This window comes from Orbicella franksi, unplaced genomic scaffold, assembly GCF_964199315.1.
Source record: "Orbicella franksi unplaced genomic scaffold, jaOrbFran1.1 SCAFFOLD_102, whole genome shotgun sequence".
Classification (NCBI taxonomy): Eukaryota; Metazoa; Cnidaria; class Anthozoa; order Scleractinia; family Merulinidae; genus Orbicella; species Orbicella franksi.
The window spans coordinates 692-19,477 of NW_027670476.1; the positions used below are offsets into that span (position 1 = coordinate 692).

The 18,786-nt window shown below is 39.4% G+C and overlaps 1 protein-coding gene across 1 annotated transcript; it reads left to right on the forward strand.

Annotated features, from left to right (window-relative positions):
- Positions 1-877: 877 nt before the first annotated feature.
- LOC145472022 (uncharacterized) lies at positions 878-6,823 on the forward strand. The gene is made up of 6 exons (XM_081454910.1): positions 878-1,032; positions 1,169-1,467; positions 3,222-3,336; positions 4,667-4,795; positions 5,293-5,541; positions 6,478-6,823. Exons 1-6 carry the CDS (start codon positions 954-956, stop codon positions 6,795-6,797), a joined length of 1,191 nt encoding a protein of 396 aa, XP_081311036.1. The 5' UTR covers positions 878-953; the 3' UTR covers positions 6,798-6,823.
- The last annotated feature ends 11,963 nt before the right edge of the window (positions 6,824-18,786 follow it).

An 18,786-nucleotide genomic window follows, 5' to 3' on the forward strand; every position in this document is an offset into this window, starting at 1 on the left:
ATATTTGTCCCTGTGCTAACGAAATGGTATATAATAGGCTTGAAGATGTTAGAATTTTTCTGTACATACGTTTTTGTGAGGATTGTTACAGTTTTTGTGGCTAAGAATTATGGGTAAATGAATGTCGAGATACAATATTTTACATAATGCTAAAACATTTTTAGAACTTTTAGACTGTATTGTCTTTTGATAATATAATTTATTTTATTGTTTGTTTATTATTTTGCAAACACGTTCGTATTTTGATCTAGCTTACTATAAAGCTCTTAGACGCAACTAACTAAATAAAGTATTGATTGATTGATTCTGCAAAGGGTTGTTTAGAGCCACTTAAATTGACGATTTAGCAGGAGATCACGTACGTTCTCGCCTGGGCCTAAAAAGCGACGGCAGGTGGCCGAGAGGGATATGTGGGGTGGCTACATTCCGGGTTGAAAGACAAACATCGATTATCGCCTTTTGACGGCAGCCTATCAGCAAATGTTTTCTTATTACAACAGTTAGTGGAAGAAAGTGTGTAACCAACATTAATAGTCACGAGATATGCTTTTTTAAACTAAATCAATCACAAGTTTATATGTTTTTAAGAATTTACAAATTGAAATTAAATTCTGTCTACTGAGAATTTCGAGATCTTGCCAAGCCCCTTCACTGCCTAGATTTCGAAGTTCTTTCTCGATTTGTTTTTCCCAAGCTTTTTGAGATTAATTTATTAATAGACAAAACAAATTATGCAAAGCACATCGCACTACCGATCGTTGGCTGCCAGCACATAATTAGCTATAATTGAAAATTACACTAGTAAGCATAAGACATATATTCTGCATAACTTATCAAACAGTTAGCCAATAAGATTGTTATCAACTGTCACGAAATCTGGCACCTGCTTGAAACTCACTGTTCTTAACTTTCAGTCTTCCTGTGAGCTTGGTTTGCATCGGCAGCAGAAGAAAATGGAACTTGGAATTCATGTACTAAGCAACTATCTGCTCGTATTGGTGATACTTGCTATTTCGTCAAATGCTTCTAATGGTAAAAGTTCTATTCTTTTGATAACTTTAAGACATCACGTCATATGTAATATGTTATAGTCCATTTTTTTTTTCGAGTTTCATAACTGCAGCTTTCTTTCTTTCTTTCTTTCTTATTTTTATCTTTACAATTCAAGTCATTGATGTCGGTGGCAAAACTCTCAGCCGAGGGACAGATAGAGGAATGGCTTACGCCAAATTTAAGGCTCACAAATTCTCCCTCCTTAACATCAGCAACATTGGTTCGGACTATGTTCTCAAAGGCAGCGAGTGTGGGCTTGCATGCGTCAACATACCGTCATGTTTCTCCTTTAACCTGGCTGCATTCTCCGATATCATCAACGGAAAAATCTTGTGTGAACTGCTCCCATCCGACATTTACAACAACTCTAAAAACTTCGTCGCAAGCCACTTTTATCATCATTATAGCATAAAGGTAAGTGGAAAATCAACTTTGAAATTGAAACATTTCGCCACAAAAGCGTTGATTCATGGCAGTCAGGTAATAGCCAAACTTGGGGTAATTAGCTTCGCTTTAAACATTATCCTAAAATGTTAATAACGCTGATAAAGTTTTGTAACTTTATGGATCACTCTAAGCAAGAGATTAATCTCTTGCTCTAATTTGTCAAATATGAAAGATATACATTAAACGTGTATATCTATATATTTCGTTTTTCACATCTTTCGCCGTTTTATTCTTGAAAAAACTTGGCCTGATAAGTAGCCAAAACAAAACAACAAAACAAAACATACAGAAAAAAAAAAACAAAAAAAAAAAACAAGAGAAGGACGGTCACACTGTAAAGGACTTGGAACATGAAAGCGCACTTTGGAAAACGTTCAGCAGTTGCCTAGCAGATGAGGCATCGGCTTTTAACTTTTTGGTCCTTCAAATTCTGTCCCTCTAGCTCAGTGACAATTTATACTCTAAATACTTTGTAAAACGGGAAGAACACGCTATTCTTAATGAAGAAGCCGATGTTTATACTGAGACAGGTGGTAACTTTGTTGGGATATTTTAATAAAAGTCGGGCCATTTCTCGAAAGGTGCTATATCATGTTTTATTTCTGAAAGGGTTTCGTTATAATCGATTCAGTGCGTTATTTTTAGGAGGATTTTCTGTTGCATTTGAAGAACTGATATTGATGTAGTTCAAAACTGAAACTCTTCGATTGGGTTACCAACACATTAAACTCGAAAAGATTGCAAGCAAGGGCATACGAAACAGAGATAAAGAGTTACATGTTTCATTGGAGGACTTGGCCTAAAATTATTCGCTTAAATTAAGCCAGTTTTCAACATCCTATAGGTTTTAAGAGATTTTTTTCCAGCAATTTTAGTTAGACGTAAACCAGTGATATTTTCGGAAAGAAAAATACCGTTGACTTACCGATTTTAATGATAGTCCAAGAATCTAGCCGATCGATTTATGTGTCTCCATGGCAACTGTTCCTTCTGCCAAGCCGCCGCCAGCTAAGAGAGACATGTGATCGAGGGGGCGAGGATAAGAGAGCTTAATCTGAATATGAACCGAAGGAATTAGGAGACACTAATTCTCGAAGTGTTTCTTAAAATTCAGGGGCCGGGTCTTTATTTTGGACGGAGGTTTCGGGAGAATTGGCGGAATTGGCGGATGCATTAACCCTATTCAGATGCAAGGGGAATTTTGAAGTCCTCGCACTGTAACTTGAAGAGTATTTGAAAGACTATGACAGTGAAACCTGGAGGATTAATAGCACGTCTAAATATATGTCTCGTGAAATCCTCCACATTGATGAAAATGAACAGAACATGTCATTCCAAATTGTTTCCTGATAAATGTTAGGAAACGGGTTCATTTCTCTCATACTTTAGTTACAGTGATCTAAGTCGGCGAAGGCCTGAAAAGCTCCCGCTGGGTGCGCCAAAGGTTCATCTTCTCTGCTGTTATTCCTTTCATATACTTTCCTGCACCGATACGAGCATAAGTACAACAATTTAGCGATTATTTTTCTTTCTTTTTTTCTCTCAAATCTTTCAACAACAAGAAAATCAAAACTTGATCAAATCACCATCTCAAAACTTCATGATATTCACTAGACATGCGAATATTAAATATCAGGAAAAGTAGTAAATTTTGAAAACATCTGACTGAGCGGATTGGTATAACTGCTCGGTATGAGGAGGTCATTTTCATTCCTTTTCAGTCTCCATGCATCAGCTGGCCTTGTCAGAACGGGGCAACGTGTGCTGCACATTACGAGAAGAACAGCTATGTGTGCGTTTGTGCTAAAGGATACACAGGGAAATATTGTGAAACAGGTAACGTTCTAGCTATGTAAAGTCCAACGGCATCAGGACTGGGTGGAATCCAATTCGGTACACAGATGGGAAAAAACGCTCGAGGAAAAAGACTTGTAATCTCAATTACAAAATTCATTGCCTAATATCCATTCTGAAAGGTTTTGTGAATATAGAGCAGTATTCAGTTATTAGGAGGGAGCTTGGTAGTGAATGTTGCTATTGGACACCTTAGCTGTTCGCGTTCCATTTGTGGAAAATATAGAGCGTGCCGAAAACCAATCAGATTGGAGGATTTCTCAATACTGTTAGCTTTGCAAAAATTGTTCATCATGTAAGATAATCGAAAATTTAAGCTGGCTCTTATTTTGTTTTGTCTTAGACAATATTTAAACATTCGCAAAAAGTTGCCCACTTATCACAATTCGATAATAAAATCAAAGGAGCTATGACTGAGCCACTCAACTTGGAAAATGAATCGTCTGTACATAGGTCCGCATTGCGTACATGTGTGTGCTTAGCGTCCCATGCAGCGCTGTTGAATTTTGACAGCCTAAGGAAGGAGGGAGATGCTTATTGAAAACAGGCTTCTTTATCTGTAAAGATTGCACATTTGTCAGTTTGTTTATTTTTGGTTGGTTTAGTTTTTTTTTTTTTTTTGTCTGAAATATTTCAATTGCCCAAAACAAATAATGGTGCTGTACGAAGATTATCATTAGTTCCTGGTGTGCTGAGTTTCGGTTAGCTTGGAGTTTAGGAAGGAGTATCTTATAAAGTGCACGTATTGTAATCCAATTGGTGGGCTGTTATTTTAAATATACCTTTCAGGTCTGGGTGTTCAATAAAAAGGGCTTCTGTTGTACAAGGACCCAAAAGACGTTTTGTTAACAGTATATGAACAGCATCGCTCGACTTGAGTAAATTTATTGTGAGTGCATGTTAATCGCCTAGTTGAAACTGAGAAGCGTTTCCCGACGTGTTTTTCTTTACGCCCTTAAACGATAATTGTTCTGTTCTACGCAACTCACTCCTCGCCGATAAAGTTCTCGTTAAGCTATTAAAGATCTTTAGAGGAAGGGAGGATTTTTTCTTAATTTAGCCCTTTGATCCATCGTATGGAAAACGGATCGTCTGTAAACAGAGGCAAATATGATGCCACTGAACTGAGCTTTTAGGTCATATATCATTTACACATGATACATATCGAGCTAGTAACACAAACAAGACGAGTCCGAAGATTGTTACCACTGTTGAAAACCAAGTTTTGGTTTATTACAATACAAAAAGATTGTTGCATGCACGATTTTGGGTCTATTTTAGAGTCATTGTCAAGTAATTATTATTTTTGTAGATGTTGACGAGTGTTCTGACGGTTCAAATACTTGTGACGTCAATGCCCACTGCAAAAATACTGTGGGATCCTACAACTGCACGTGCAAGCTAACATACGGTGGAAACGGACAAGTCTGCAAAGGTCACCGTGAGTTGCAATCAGCTTTAAATTGCAGACATGATAGTACTCTTCCGCTGTTGTTGGCATTGTTTAGTTTTTCAATTGCGGGATTTTATGACTTCCTGTTTCCCCTCCTTTCCGTCATTGGACCTCGGAAAGGCGATAAAGCCGAACGGTGAAGTTTGTTCCACACCTTTTCAAGAATCAACAATGAATAAAAATCATGTCAGGCCTCAATGAAATAGGCCCTTTTCACGATCCGGTCACATGGTACAAAATCACACATGCTGGGACCCAAATATAATGGCACAGTGGGACTTCCAAAACAATGGCAGGTCAAGGTGGACTGGTACGAGTTGCTTTGTTTTAGAATTCCCACTGTGCCATTTTCGTCCCAGCATGTGCGATTTTGTACCATGTGACCGGATCGTCCAAAGGCCTATTGTTCCATGGCTTTGGACGGTCTGTGTACATTTGTCCTATAGCTTATATATGGATATTTTTTCTCTTTTTCTTCCCAGGAGGCCTTGATGCATCTATTATTCTTGGTATCCTTGATCGCATTAAATACTCGGGGAAACTGATGTCTTATTTAGACCCAGTCCTCCAAAGTTCAGACCGCAGTGTTTTTTTGAGATGTTGGCATGCCATCACAGACGGCTGGGCCTCAACGACATTCCATAGCAACTGCGATGGGAAGGGACCCACAGTTACAATCATCAAAGTCAATGATCATATATTTGGTGGATATACTAACGTGTCTTGGAATAGCGGTAAGTATTAAAACGTCATACACTGCATGTTCCATTGGGTTATATCAAGTACTAGTTATGCAACCCTTTCGAGTCGTATCCATTTCTCACGCGTCGGTTGTATTTTCTTGGTATACACACTAATCTAGGGAAGTTTGTTCCCGCGAAGAACTCCCATATGAAAAGGACAGGGGTGCTCGACTGAAATATGGAAAAGAACCCTTAAGAGGTAACAAGATCCTGTTGTTAGGGCGTCGGTTGGAATTCCCCCCGCTCCCCCCCCCCCCTCCCCATCAAGAGGTACCAATTCTAAAACAGTACTTTATCTCCGTTCATATTTTTTTCAGCCCAATACCCTGAAAGGTACTGCAAAAGGTCCTACTCTAGACTTTTTGAGGCTGAACACCCTAAAAGGTAAAAACTACTTTTTTTAACCCCTAAAGAGTACGACGAGCAACCCCGTCATTTTTATATGGGTGTCCCCGCCGAGAGGTATGTATACCAAGAAATACAATTGTGACAAGTAAGATACTCCATGGTATACCACTCGAAAGTGTTGCATAACTACTTCATACCATAAACTTGTCGACTATACAGCAGATATCCTTTATTCTGATTGGTTGTATGTTCTATGCATGGCATACTATAACGATCACGAAAATGCGCAAGTCGTCCGAATCTCGTTTTTGCCTCGCTCGTTGTCTCGATCCCTTGGGAACTGAAAACTTGTGCACCACTTTAGGTAGTTTTCAGCGCCTGAATTATCTCGAAATCTTCGTGCACCAGAACGAAGAATAGCTACTGGTGTAAGCTGCCGCGGGAGCCCTAACTGGAAAAGAAACAAGAAGGAGCGCATGTTTTGTGATAACAATGATATCGATAATGACATTATCATACTTTTTCTCGTATTGAGCCGTGTCAATGAGTGGTAATCAATCATGATTCCTTTGTTCACAGGTTCTCCATGCACTCATTCTGCTGCCGGCAAGGCGTTCCTCTTTTCTTTATTCAACATCAACGGATATGCTCCTGCAAAGCTCACTCAATACGATGATCTTCCCCAACACGCCATGTACCACTGTTCCACTTATGGACCCCATTTTACTGATATCCGCATATCAAACGACTCTTTCAACAACAAATACTCGTACACCCATTGCGGACACACGTACACCGCCCCTTCAGGGTATTCTCGCCATACCAATTGTCCGTTTTTTGCCGGTAGCATTAATTTTTCTCCCACAGATATTGAAGTATTTTATGAAACATTAGTCTAGGAAGGGCCTAGAATGAGAAGTTATTTATCAGCGGACATGTATTTTGGAAAAAAAAAGTAACCTAGCTGGTGGTATCATCAGATATGTGTAACGTTTGGCAATAATTGAGATAAATTAACCTAGCACTAAAATTTCAAACTGACCCTATTATTTACCATTTACGTATTGAAAAACAGAAAGAGAAAACATATGAAAGAAAATAGCTTTGTTGGTGTGCATGATGATTTCAGTCCTCTGGCGTAAAATGCTCTTTACTAAATTGCTTTGCATCACATGAGTCATAATCCTGTTGATTACTAAACAGGACTCGAGTGAGCGGTGGAAATTGAACCTAGGATGCTACTCAGTTAATTTAAAGATATTGTTTTGAGTGCCACTCGACATGCAGGAATTATGTATTTAAAAGATTCAAGTCATCCAAATATATATATAAAAAAAAAATTAAGAAAATATTAATAAACAAAAAGATCGGAAAAGAGTAGATAGTCGGTCAGTCAATCAGTCAGTTAGTCAGTCAGTCAGTCAGTCAGTCAGACAGTCAGTCAGTAAATAAGTAAGTATCTTTTTGAAATTATGAGTTACAGGAATATGAAAATAGTTACACACTTGCACTGTGAGAACCTTTTGTGTTTGCGAGGAGAAAATCGATCACGACAATATCATTCCCTTAAAACTTCGTTTTTTTGGCCAGCAATTGGCTTTAGCCTACGAAGAAGAGAGAAAACCGAATTTTTCTCCAAATATCTTCACCATAAAGTGAGAAACGAAAGATCTTTCTGAACTAAATACCTAAAAAAGTAGGTTACTTTATTAGTTAGCTTGGATTTTTGTTAGTTTATTAGTTAATTAGTTAATTAGTTGATTAATTAGTGAAATAGTGAGGAAGTAAGTGAGAAGGGAACTGAAGGAAGGTACAAGTGAATATATGAAAGTTCATATATTTGAGCTGCGGAGAATGATATGAAGATATGATTGATCATCGCAGTTATGCACACAACTTGAGCAGTTGTGAAATTAAAGCCTGAAAAAAATTGAGGCCTGAACGGGATTCGAACCCATGACCTCTGCGAAAGGTCATGTCGCAGAGGTCATGGGTTCGAATCCCGTTCAGGCCTGAGTTTTTTTCAGGCTTTAATTTCAAAACTGCTCAAGTTGTGTGCATAACTGCGATGATCAATCATATCTTCATATGAAGGAAGGTCGATGGGCGGATAAGGAAATAAGGAAATAAGGGAAATCAATAAGGAAACAAACAGAAAGCCTTAGAAATGTATATCATCGTATTTTGATCTGTTTAAGCAGAAATTTAACCAAATACAACTAATCAAATGCAGCACTTAATTCTGTAATTCATTAATTCATCAATATTGTTTTTATGTTTAGCGTTTTCTTATCCACAATAAAACTAATTGGTACTGGATTTATCTTTTGTCTACAACCTCCACGGAACCTAAGCTCTGCCATTTGCTCTACTCCGTTGTGGCCAATCAGAGAGTGAGATTTTCTGGAGGAGCAAACCAGAGAGCCGAAGTCATGTGATTTATTTGGGTATTATTCGACGTAGGCTGTGACGTCATAGTGTGTCAATGTGGTAAAAACTGACACGAGAATTTCTTTTCATTCACAGTAAACAACGACAACAACAACAGTAACAGGCATAGATACATGGCGGGACGTTGCGTGACTTAAGTCGTCACGCTCTCGACTTAAAAAAAACCTAAGTGAAACTTTGGAGCCGACTTGCTCGTAGCAACCGGAGCTTATCCCGGTTTTTGTAGCATGAAGCGGCTAGGAGTATTTCTACTCCCCCTGGATGGATGCTAGTCCATCGCTGGTCACTCCCCCGCAACTTGTTAGGTTTCCCCAACAATTCGCCGGTACCCATCTATACTCCTGGGTGGAGAGAGGCACTGTGAGAGTTAGGTGTCTTGCCCAAGAACACAACACAGAGTGCCCGCCCAGGGCTTGAACCCGGACCGCTCGCTCCGGGGACGAGCGCACTAATCATGAGGCCACTGCGCCCCCACTACGCGCTCGACTTACGAAACTAAAAAAATTGTTTACAGAACTTTCTCTAGCCATCCAAGCAGCGGCGCCAACAAAAGAAACTGTTTTGATTTTTAATTTAAAAACCCATTTTTCCGATAGGCCTGTGCAATACAATTTCAGACGCGCCGAGTAGGTGACGATTGTGAAGCAGGCCACGAAGATGTTGATGTTAACCTACATGGGATCATAATCTTCGACGTAATTTTACACTTAACCTCTATCATCGCAGTGCATTAAGTCTAATAGAGTTAAAAATCAAACTACTTTCTTAAGAGTTCATAATCCTTTCAATACCCTGGTGGTACATTCTCCTCTCTAGTTGGCCTCTGGAGTGCCGTAGAATTCCGAGAGTAACGCCCTCCCCTCCCTCCCAGAAAATAACGGCTCCCCGAAAGTAACGTTAATTTTTTATCTTCCCATTGAACCCCGAAAGCAACGAACCACCAGGGAGTCATGACTCTTTAAAGATTACTGCTCGACTACAATAAAAACCCGTAGTATATTTGATAAAACGTTTCAAACAGAACTGTAGATCGATGTTTAATGCGACCATTACTTTTGCCCTTTAGTATCAATATTTGAGGCTTTCTTTGTTTATAGTCTGCTTTGTTTGTCAGGGTAGTTGGTAACACATGTTCATTATATGGCTCTTCCATGAGCAGGCAAGATGAACCAAATGCTGCGCTGTGATTAGCTATCCGAGTGGGGAAGATGGCGCTATCTTTCCCGCTCGTGACTACCCGCTGTGTCCCGCAAGAAAAGTGTCCCCAAATGACACACGATAAATCCTTAAGCTTGTTCGGTCAAGATGGCTGGATATTGACTTCGTTCGTTCTCGACTCCGTCTCTGTCCATAAACACGCAAAAAAACAGAAACAAAAACAATTTGCCAAATCCAGCCATCTTGACCCAACAAGCTTGGTCAATAACCCATGATTGTTAATTTTGTTTTACGCGTCCGATTTGTCTGAAAGACTATGAATTACCATACACACGGTTTTTAATCATTCGAAAACTAATGGCTTTCTGAAAGTCGCGGCCCCTTTTGCTTGCTAAATCCGAAAGATAATGGTAACTCTGCTGGAACTTCTGCGTCGGCAGTTCCACCTGTGGAACTGTCTTCTGTGCCCTGTTGGTCTGGTCCATCGCTTGCCTTCAGGTAGGTCTTTCCCTCAGTTACATTTTTTTTTGTAGGTAATTCCCTCAGGTGATGTAATTGTGACTTCGCTACCATATTTATTGGCGATCTCGTAAGGTGTTCCCTCGAAAGTGGCTGAAAGCTTGTTTTCCCTCCTTTGTTTCACCAGCACTTGGCCCGACGGTTTTAATCTGCACCGGACGCATGAGTTATCTACTCGCATCGCATCTAACTGGTCAATAAACAAAGAAATTGATTGGGCTACATCGTGGCCTGTACATGCGCCGAGCTTTGAAACTATCCCTTCAAGGTCGGCACACACAACAGGACGTGATGCGGCGACAAGCCCCTTCGTGTGTAAGCATTGGAGGTATGCTGCAGCACGCAAGCTGGTGCACACGAAATAGATGCAGGGAAAAAAATTGTTGTCCTCGCAACAGAACTTTTTCGCAAAAGTGGAAAAACTGTCGCTGCAGCATGTCCCCCAGTGTGTGTCGACTTTAAAACGTTTCTATAATGAGAGCGTTTAGTGTTTCTCCTGCGAACCGACAAAGAAGTAATATATGAAAATCGTGAAATCGCTAGGCGGCGAATACATTTTTGAGGCGTAAGCTCGCCACCTTTTTCATCTCGGCAAGTAAACATGGCCGACGGTTGCTGATGAAATTGTCACTTATTCGGAAGACATCACTCCAAGTCCAGGATATTGGAAAGGATGGAAAATTTCCAAAACGACTGCTGTCGCCCTTGGACCAAAAATCTTTGCAAGAACTCATATTCAAGGTAGTTAAGAAACGTAAACGCAGTGGTTACATTAGTCGCCAACAGGTACGATCGACTGACAGAAATTTATTTTTCTCCAAACTAAAGCTATTCTTTTTTAGGCGATGATGACAACGGTGCATGAAGTCAACAACGCTAAAACAAAGGTATCGGATGATTTGTGGGAGGCGCGGTCGACCCATGGTTAGTACGCTCGTCTCCGGATCGAGCGGTCCGGGTTGGAGCCCTGGGCAGGGATATTGCGTTGTGTTCTTGGCCAAGACACTTTCCTCTCACACTGCCTTTCTCCACTAAGGTATATAAATGGCTACCGGCGAACTTAATGCATGGGGTAACCCTGCGATGGACTAGCATCCCATCCAGGGGAGAGTAGAATTACTCCTAGTCGCTTCATGCTACAGAAACTGGGAAAAGCTCCGGCCTGATGGGCCACTTGGCTCGTATGCAGACTTTTACCGGATGAATTTTTCTTTGTAGTATTTCACTTGTTTGTTTTGCTGCCGACTATGAGTAAATTGATTCACAATCGATGTACATGTAAACTTGTTTTAAAACTACGGCTGCATACGTGTATGCAAACAAACAATTGTGCCAGTGTCTTTATGCTTTAATCCACTATTTTTTAGTCCTTGATATTCACCTCTGAAAACAATACTAAAAACAGGTGAAGGTTCACCAATGATCACCGAGCCTGAGGCAAATAATTGTTAAATATCTCGAGCAGTTTCCTGAAACTTGCCTTGAACGGAAGATCTAAACATTAAGCAATTTCCTTTGCAGATATAGGTATTGACAAGACTTGACTTTGAGTTGTTTATTTTGCTGTAAACTTTAAAGTTCATTTGCCATTATTATCGCACCGTGAGCATACATCAGCAGGCACGTACTGAACGATATTTGATTTAACCTGAGTTACCTTTGAGCCATACATGTACTACGAGGTTTCATCAACAATAAAGAAGACAAGAGAGTTCCAGATCTTTGAGAGTCCTTGCTGATTTATTCTCCGGCTGACAAGAGACAACGACTCTGTACCTTTGGCACTGAGTAACGAGTGCTGTACAGCGAGCCTGTGCTCTTCCGAGCTCTACCCCAAGTCAAGTGCGACCACCCGTTATCCGTGTATTAAACAGCGCCCAAGATGACAGTCCATATCCGTCCCTAACCGGGCAGTTCCGCAAGGAAAACCTTTAGTTACAACTCCTACAAGTACGTGTCATACTCCGCTGGTGAATTGTCTTCGAGTTTTGCTATTGTCTGGTCTTTATGCTTCGTGTTTTTCTCTGTTCCTGCCTGACAAGGCGAAGAAGGAATATTTGCTTTCTTCGACAAACCTTCCATCTGAGATTTCTTCCGATAGAAATTCCGAATGACCACTTTGAAGCCCGGTTTTAAGAAGGCATATATTAGTGGATTTACGAGCGAGCTAGTCGCTATTGCGAAAAGCGAAATAGTGAGCAGCAGACTAGAAAGAAGGTCAGGCCGATTGAAAACAATACTGATTGACAATACCAACCAGTTTGTGTACGTTCGAAGAGTCCTGTTAAAGCAAACCAAAGCGCAAACGGAACAATTTGCCAGTGCGATAATAACCGACAGGATACCAAGAGGAACAACCACGTAAATCTCCTTCGATGGTTCGACCATGTTTATCGCTTGGTTTAATCCTCAAGGCATTAGCTGAGAGTAATTAAATTGAGCCGCTAGTCGTTATGTTTGCTTCTCTTTTAAATGTGGGTTTACTTTTCAGAAATAGATATTCTGATGACTAGATACAATGAGCCATACAAGGGTGCACCCTTACAAAGTGCGCGTTTTGTGATAATTCTAGCCCAATATTGGCTCGAGATTTTGTATATGTTGAAAGTTTTTGTTATTTATTTTTAAGTTTAATTTTTAGCTATAGATCTCCTTATACGACTTCACAAGCTTAAAGAGTTTACACTTATCGTCGATCCACAAGGAAAAAAACATACAGACAGACAGCTTTACAGACAAAACAAACAGACAGCTTTACGATCATCTCCCCAATTGGACTTTACAGGGACAATGTTACGTAAGGCAAAAATCTAAAACTTAATATTCAAATAATTACAAACACAAAAATTGACTTAAGCGTTTAAAAGTTGAATTCATCTCGGCAACGCAAAAAATTTCGGATATTTCTTGTCCCAAAATTTATAAAAACATGCTTGATGTTTTCTAAACATCTGAAATGAAATTTCAACCTCAAACTGAGTTTACCTGCTGGGCATAATATGAACAAAACTACACCAGACAGTTTGTTTAAACTTCAACGTATTAGCATATTATAAAGGCCCTCCAGCATTCTAGTTTGACAGGTTCTTTTAAGTAATAAACGTCGGACAGAATTGCTGACTGATAGAGACACTTTCCGGCATATAATAAAAGTTTCGTCAGGTTTTTTTTCAGCTGCAGAACATGGTACCATTCTGCTGACTGCAACCACGACTGCGATGCGATATCAAATTTCGACCTGGGTAGAGGACCCACTTGAAAACCACTAAAAGCTGATGTGACTTACTCTTTAAGCATTGAAAGTACTTTTAAACCGAGCCAAAATTTATTCCAGAATAATACTAAACAAACAAAAAACGAAAGAATACAGGAAGTTTTTCTTCTTCGTTTTGTCCATTTTACACCGAACTAACGAACTGTAGACTGTAAACAACGAAGCCGGGAAAGATGCCCAAGACAGCAACGAGAACGTCAGTAAAATAAAGCAGTTACGTTAGCAATCCCTCGATAGCTTTGCTTACGAGAAACACGAAATTATTTTAAACTGAATGCGATTTTTTGGACCGCATTACCCAAATAAATTGGCGGCGTTGCGAGAAAATACATACGTATATATTGGGCGGCGGAGTTCCAACTAGCCGCCAAAATGCCCTCTAAAAACCCATTTAGTTTTAAGGGAAACTTTGCGTGCCTCAACTTTACATTCGTAAACAAAACAAAACCAGCAACACATAGCTGGCTAAAATGAGGAAAAGAAAAGTTAACAACACTTCAGAATGAAAACTTGCGTTACTTAAACTGAACGACGTTGCGATACATACAGTACATACATACATACATACATACATACATACATACATACATACATACATACATACATACATACATACATACATACATACATACATACATACATACATACATACATACATACAAACATACATACATACATACATACACACATACACACATACATACATACATACATACATACATACATACATACATACATACATACATACATACATACATACATACATAAACTTTATTTAAGCTCGAATTTCAGAGTAGCTTGACAAGCTAACATTTCCGAGGAACAAAATATTTGATAACGAAAAATTAAAATAGAAATTGCTATTTACATATTTAAAATTGACTTATGTTAACTAATTAGAAAATTGTCATTTACATGTTTTATGAATTGGTTTTACTGATGTGCTTTTTGAAGTCTGAGAAGTTACATAACCTTATAAAATTGGGTAGAGAACTCCATTTTTTTGTTGCCAGATAAGTAAAGGAGTGGAGACCAAAAAGTTGTAGTTTTAGGTTTGGGCATTTCCAGTATATAGTTTCCACGCATGCTGTATGAAGTAGAACGGAACGAGAACATGTTTCTCATATAGCCCGGATAGCTAGTGAAAAATAGACTTTTGTACAAGGTAGTAAGGAGTTTACAGATGCGTTGATCATGAAGTTGGAGACAGTTTACCCTGTCTAGCAGCACATTATAAGGCGATTCAACATCGCTTAGAATGAATCTCAGAATCCTTTTGTTAAGAGCTTCTATTTTGTCCCTGTTGTTTGCACTGCAAAAGTGCCAAACTGTTGAGCAATAGTCAAAATGAGGGAGTATGTAGGCCTTATACAGTTTCACTGAAATGTCTTTGGAAATAAGGTTTCTGAACCTAAGCATTATATTAAACTGGTTGTTGACTTTTTTGCAAATAAGAGATATGTAATTGTGAAAATTTAAATTGTTATCAATGTTCATTCCCAAAATGTCAATTGAGTGCTTTGTAGGAAACGAGAAGGTGTGTTCCGATTTTCCCAGGATCAAAGCCTGATGTTTGCTTTCATTGGCCAACATTCCATTTTGCCGGTACCACCGGTTTGCTGTCTCGACTGCGTTACGCATGCGCCCATCTAGCGCAACAGGATCACTGTCCGATGAATATATTTGGTGATCGTCTGCATAAGCATTTAACTTAACATCCCCGCAAAACAAGAAAATGTCATTTATGAAGATATTGAAAAACATGGGACCGCGGACGCTTCCCTGAGGCACGCCTCGTCTTGCATGTAGCCACTCTGAAAAAGCACAGTGGATCTCAAAACAGTAAGTACGTCTAACGGACTTGAGTGAAATTCTGCTCCATGCTCCATCTTATTATCGTTACGTTGTTCTGCTCAATTACTCTCGCTGATTATACTCTAAAATGCTGTTCTTGCAAATTTATTCTTATATACCCCACACTAATGGGCTTCAAGACACATATCTGATATCCTCTGGTATGGAAACTGCAACATAAATATCGGTCGACCAGTCGGTCAGTCAGTAAGACAATCACATGACTTTTGGAGGGCAAATAGTTTATTTGTGGCCCGAGTAACATCATTTGCAAATGATGCTACGAGGGACACAAATAAACTATATGCCCGACAAAAGTCATTTGATTATCATTATTATCAATACTCAAGGCTAAATCCTACAATTTCATTTGAATTAATAAGAAAAAAAATGTTTAACAGAGATGTAGCATGAAACTATGATATGGAAAGTTGTTGCTACAATACGATTAGCTAAACAAGAGCCAAATGAAATTCCTTTCTGTTCACAATAGAAGTCAAATGTAATCTAGTTTTAAAACGATTAGCAACAATGATTAACAAAAATCAAATGACTTCCTTGTAAGCTCCCGCCATCCCTCTCTGCCGCGGCGAGCAAAATGAAAATACAACGAAAACCAAATAAACTCAACTAACTTCTCCGCATCTTTCCAAACGCCGTCAGTGGTCTGCCCTTCCATGAGTTATCGGTTCGATTTCTACCTGTCTCCTGACTGAATAGATGATTTGTGTTATGGTTTCGCATCGTTTTCTTTCGAAAGTAGCTTGGCCTTCGGTTCAAACATTTTGTTGGCAGACATGAATTCGCTGTCTTACAAAATGTTTATGTTTCGGCTGAGTGGAGCACATGTTGGCCTTTCTCTGTTTTCCCTTTAGCGAAGAACTTTCGCAGAATTTCACTCAAGTCCGTTAGACGTACTTACTGTTTTGAGATCCACTGTGCTTTTTCCACTTCTTCTTTTCTCACACCACTTCTCGAACTCAAGTTCTTACTCCCCGCTCAGTTATTTGTTTTGGTGCTTTTCGCTTGAGCTTTTTGCTCAATTTCATCCAGTAGCTCGTTGTCTAAGTCCGAGTTTTGACTAGAAAAAAGCTGAAAATTTAGGACTTCAAAACCTCCAAACGTCAAATGTTTACTTCAGAACTACAAAGTGAGCAAGTGCAAACTCATCCACAAAAATTCGTGCTAACTGTAGTATTAAAATGCTATCCTCAGGATCTCATTGGCCGAGCGAAGTTGTTTGACATCTCTGCAGCCAATCAGAATTAGGGCGGCGAACGCATTTTCAGCCCTAGCATTTTTCGTTTGGCCCGCAAAATGGCGCGTTTTACAGAGGTCAGTTTGTCAATTGGCCGCACGTATTGATAATAATGTTAGTGTCAACCTGAGCAAAGAGCAAGAACATATCTGGGAGTGGATGGCACTAGCCCTCAAACCTTTATCATTAGTATACAGCATAAATTTCAAGTAAGAGGAGTAAATAATTTGAAATTGTAGCTTAAAAATAAACTTTATTTAGGTTCACTGGATTCACAAGGCTACATTTACTTTATTTAAGGTAATTTAGTTCGGTAGGAGTGCTTGTCACGTGACTTAACCAGGCCCCAAACTGCAACCCTAACCTTAAAGCTAACCCTTGCCCTAAAAACTCAACCCTATATATAGTCTCTTGGCTCACAAGTGGTGCATAGGTCGTCCATAGTTTTCTTCCACTGCTCTCTGTCCTGACCTTATCATAATAATAATAATAATAATAATAATAATAATAATAATAATATCTATACAGGGGGCGATCTCACATAAAGTGGTTTTCAGAACAGCCCTGTGGAAAATATTATTAAAACGTAACAGCGATACATATACAAAACAATGCTACTCAAACGTAAAAGATACGATATAAATAAGATATGAGGCATGCGTTCAACTTTCTTTTTAAGAGTGCCTGCCTGTAAAAATCAGACAAATTCTTAATTTCGCGGTAAGGGTAGAAAATTCGATTTCGCTCATATTCCTATGGTAGATAGGCTAGGGTATGACAAAAACTACTGGATAGTCTTTTTGGCAAATTATCCTTTTATTTCAAAGAAATATGCAAATTACCAAATTCCGTTAAAATCGTCATTTGACGCACCATTTTATTAAACAAGTTTGAGAGCCTTGCATGCAAAACCACATCACTCTTCCGTCTTTAAAACACTCAAATATTTTTGTGCAATGTTTAATTGTGTACTGGGTTGATTTTAGGGAATGTTGCGGTTTTTGTTGGGTGCAAAATAAATAAATTTCGAAGACATGTATTTCATTCACTTAAAAGTACTTCGTAAAAATAATTGCTTTTCACCATGTGCGAAACCTTCCAATGGATTAAGCTTCTGGTGGTTGAATCGCAGAAGGATGGTCTACAGATTCCTGTAAAAATTTCTTTAGGCAAATGATTGTGAGCGACGCGAGAGCTTTCCAAAGTACGTTAAAAATGTAGATATTTGACCATCCGTCGTCAAATTTCAATTTACGGGTTAGACATATATTTTAGCACGCGCCACATGTCTTGAGCTATATTAAATTGAAATAGACGCAGAGCTGATAATTTCGAAATGTTCTAACCTTATCTGCTGTAAAAGGCAGGTCCAAAAGCCCATTTGACATGTTTCTCTCACCATTCGTTGCACATAAAGCAGAAGTTTGCTTTTGTTTACACAACGTGCGATGTACATCGCCAACTATCAACTTATTTAATGGTCGAATACCATGAATCTATGACCTTCTTTCGACACATATGATCACCACTGCATCTAAGTCAAAAACGGCTAAGTGATTTGTGTCCCCCATTTGTAGATAGTTGCTTGCTTTGCACTACACCAAAATATTACGTTTGATCATCGTTTGATCTATTGCTGATTGAATCCTTGCTTGCAGCGGTTCGTTGTTTGTTCGTCACGCAATGCCTAATCCCATTTTAGGGGGTAGGGGTAGGACAATTTCTATCCTAATACGTAAGGGTCCGTAAGGTTTGGAACCACACGGAGCACACAATCTTGTTGAGTAGGAAGAGATTTAAATTAAGCAATGAAAAGAATGAATGGTCAACCATTGCCCGTGTTGTCATCTTTTTCTAGACAACGGCTACCTACACGCCCTGCGTAAATACTGTAACGCTAAACTCGTACCTACAACCTTGGTCTCAAATGTTGGAAAAATTCCCCCTTCCCCCCAATTCAATGTTGGGGTAGAAATTCGTGTCCATCGATTGCGCTGATATCTCCAACATTGAACGGGGGCACGGGGGAAATTTCCAAGACAATACGTCCACGGTTGTAGGTCTTTTCGAGCCGTGCAATTATTTTTGGTTTACATATAATACAGTGGGCTACCCTCGGGGAAAGGCAAGATGGCCGCTTAATAGGGGCTGGCAGCTTAATAGAGGTTGGTGTACCTTGAATACTTTTTCACTACCGGGTTATAAATTTCGCTAAATTTCTTAGTAAACATGGAGTCCGCTCAAGACAATCATGATAGACGTCCTTCTCGGAGACTCTGGGGCAGTTAGTGGGGGCGGGGAAAATGTCTGAAAGGGTCTTCGCCCGAACTTTTTTCTCACCCGTTTAGACTTTTCCCCGCTCGCAATAACTGCC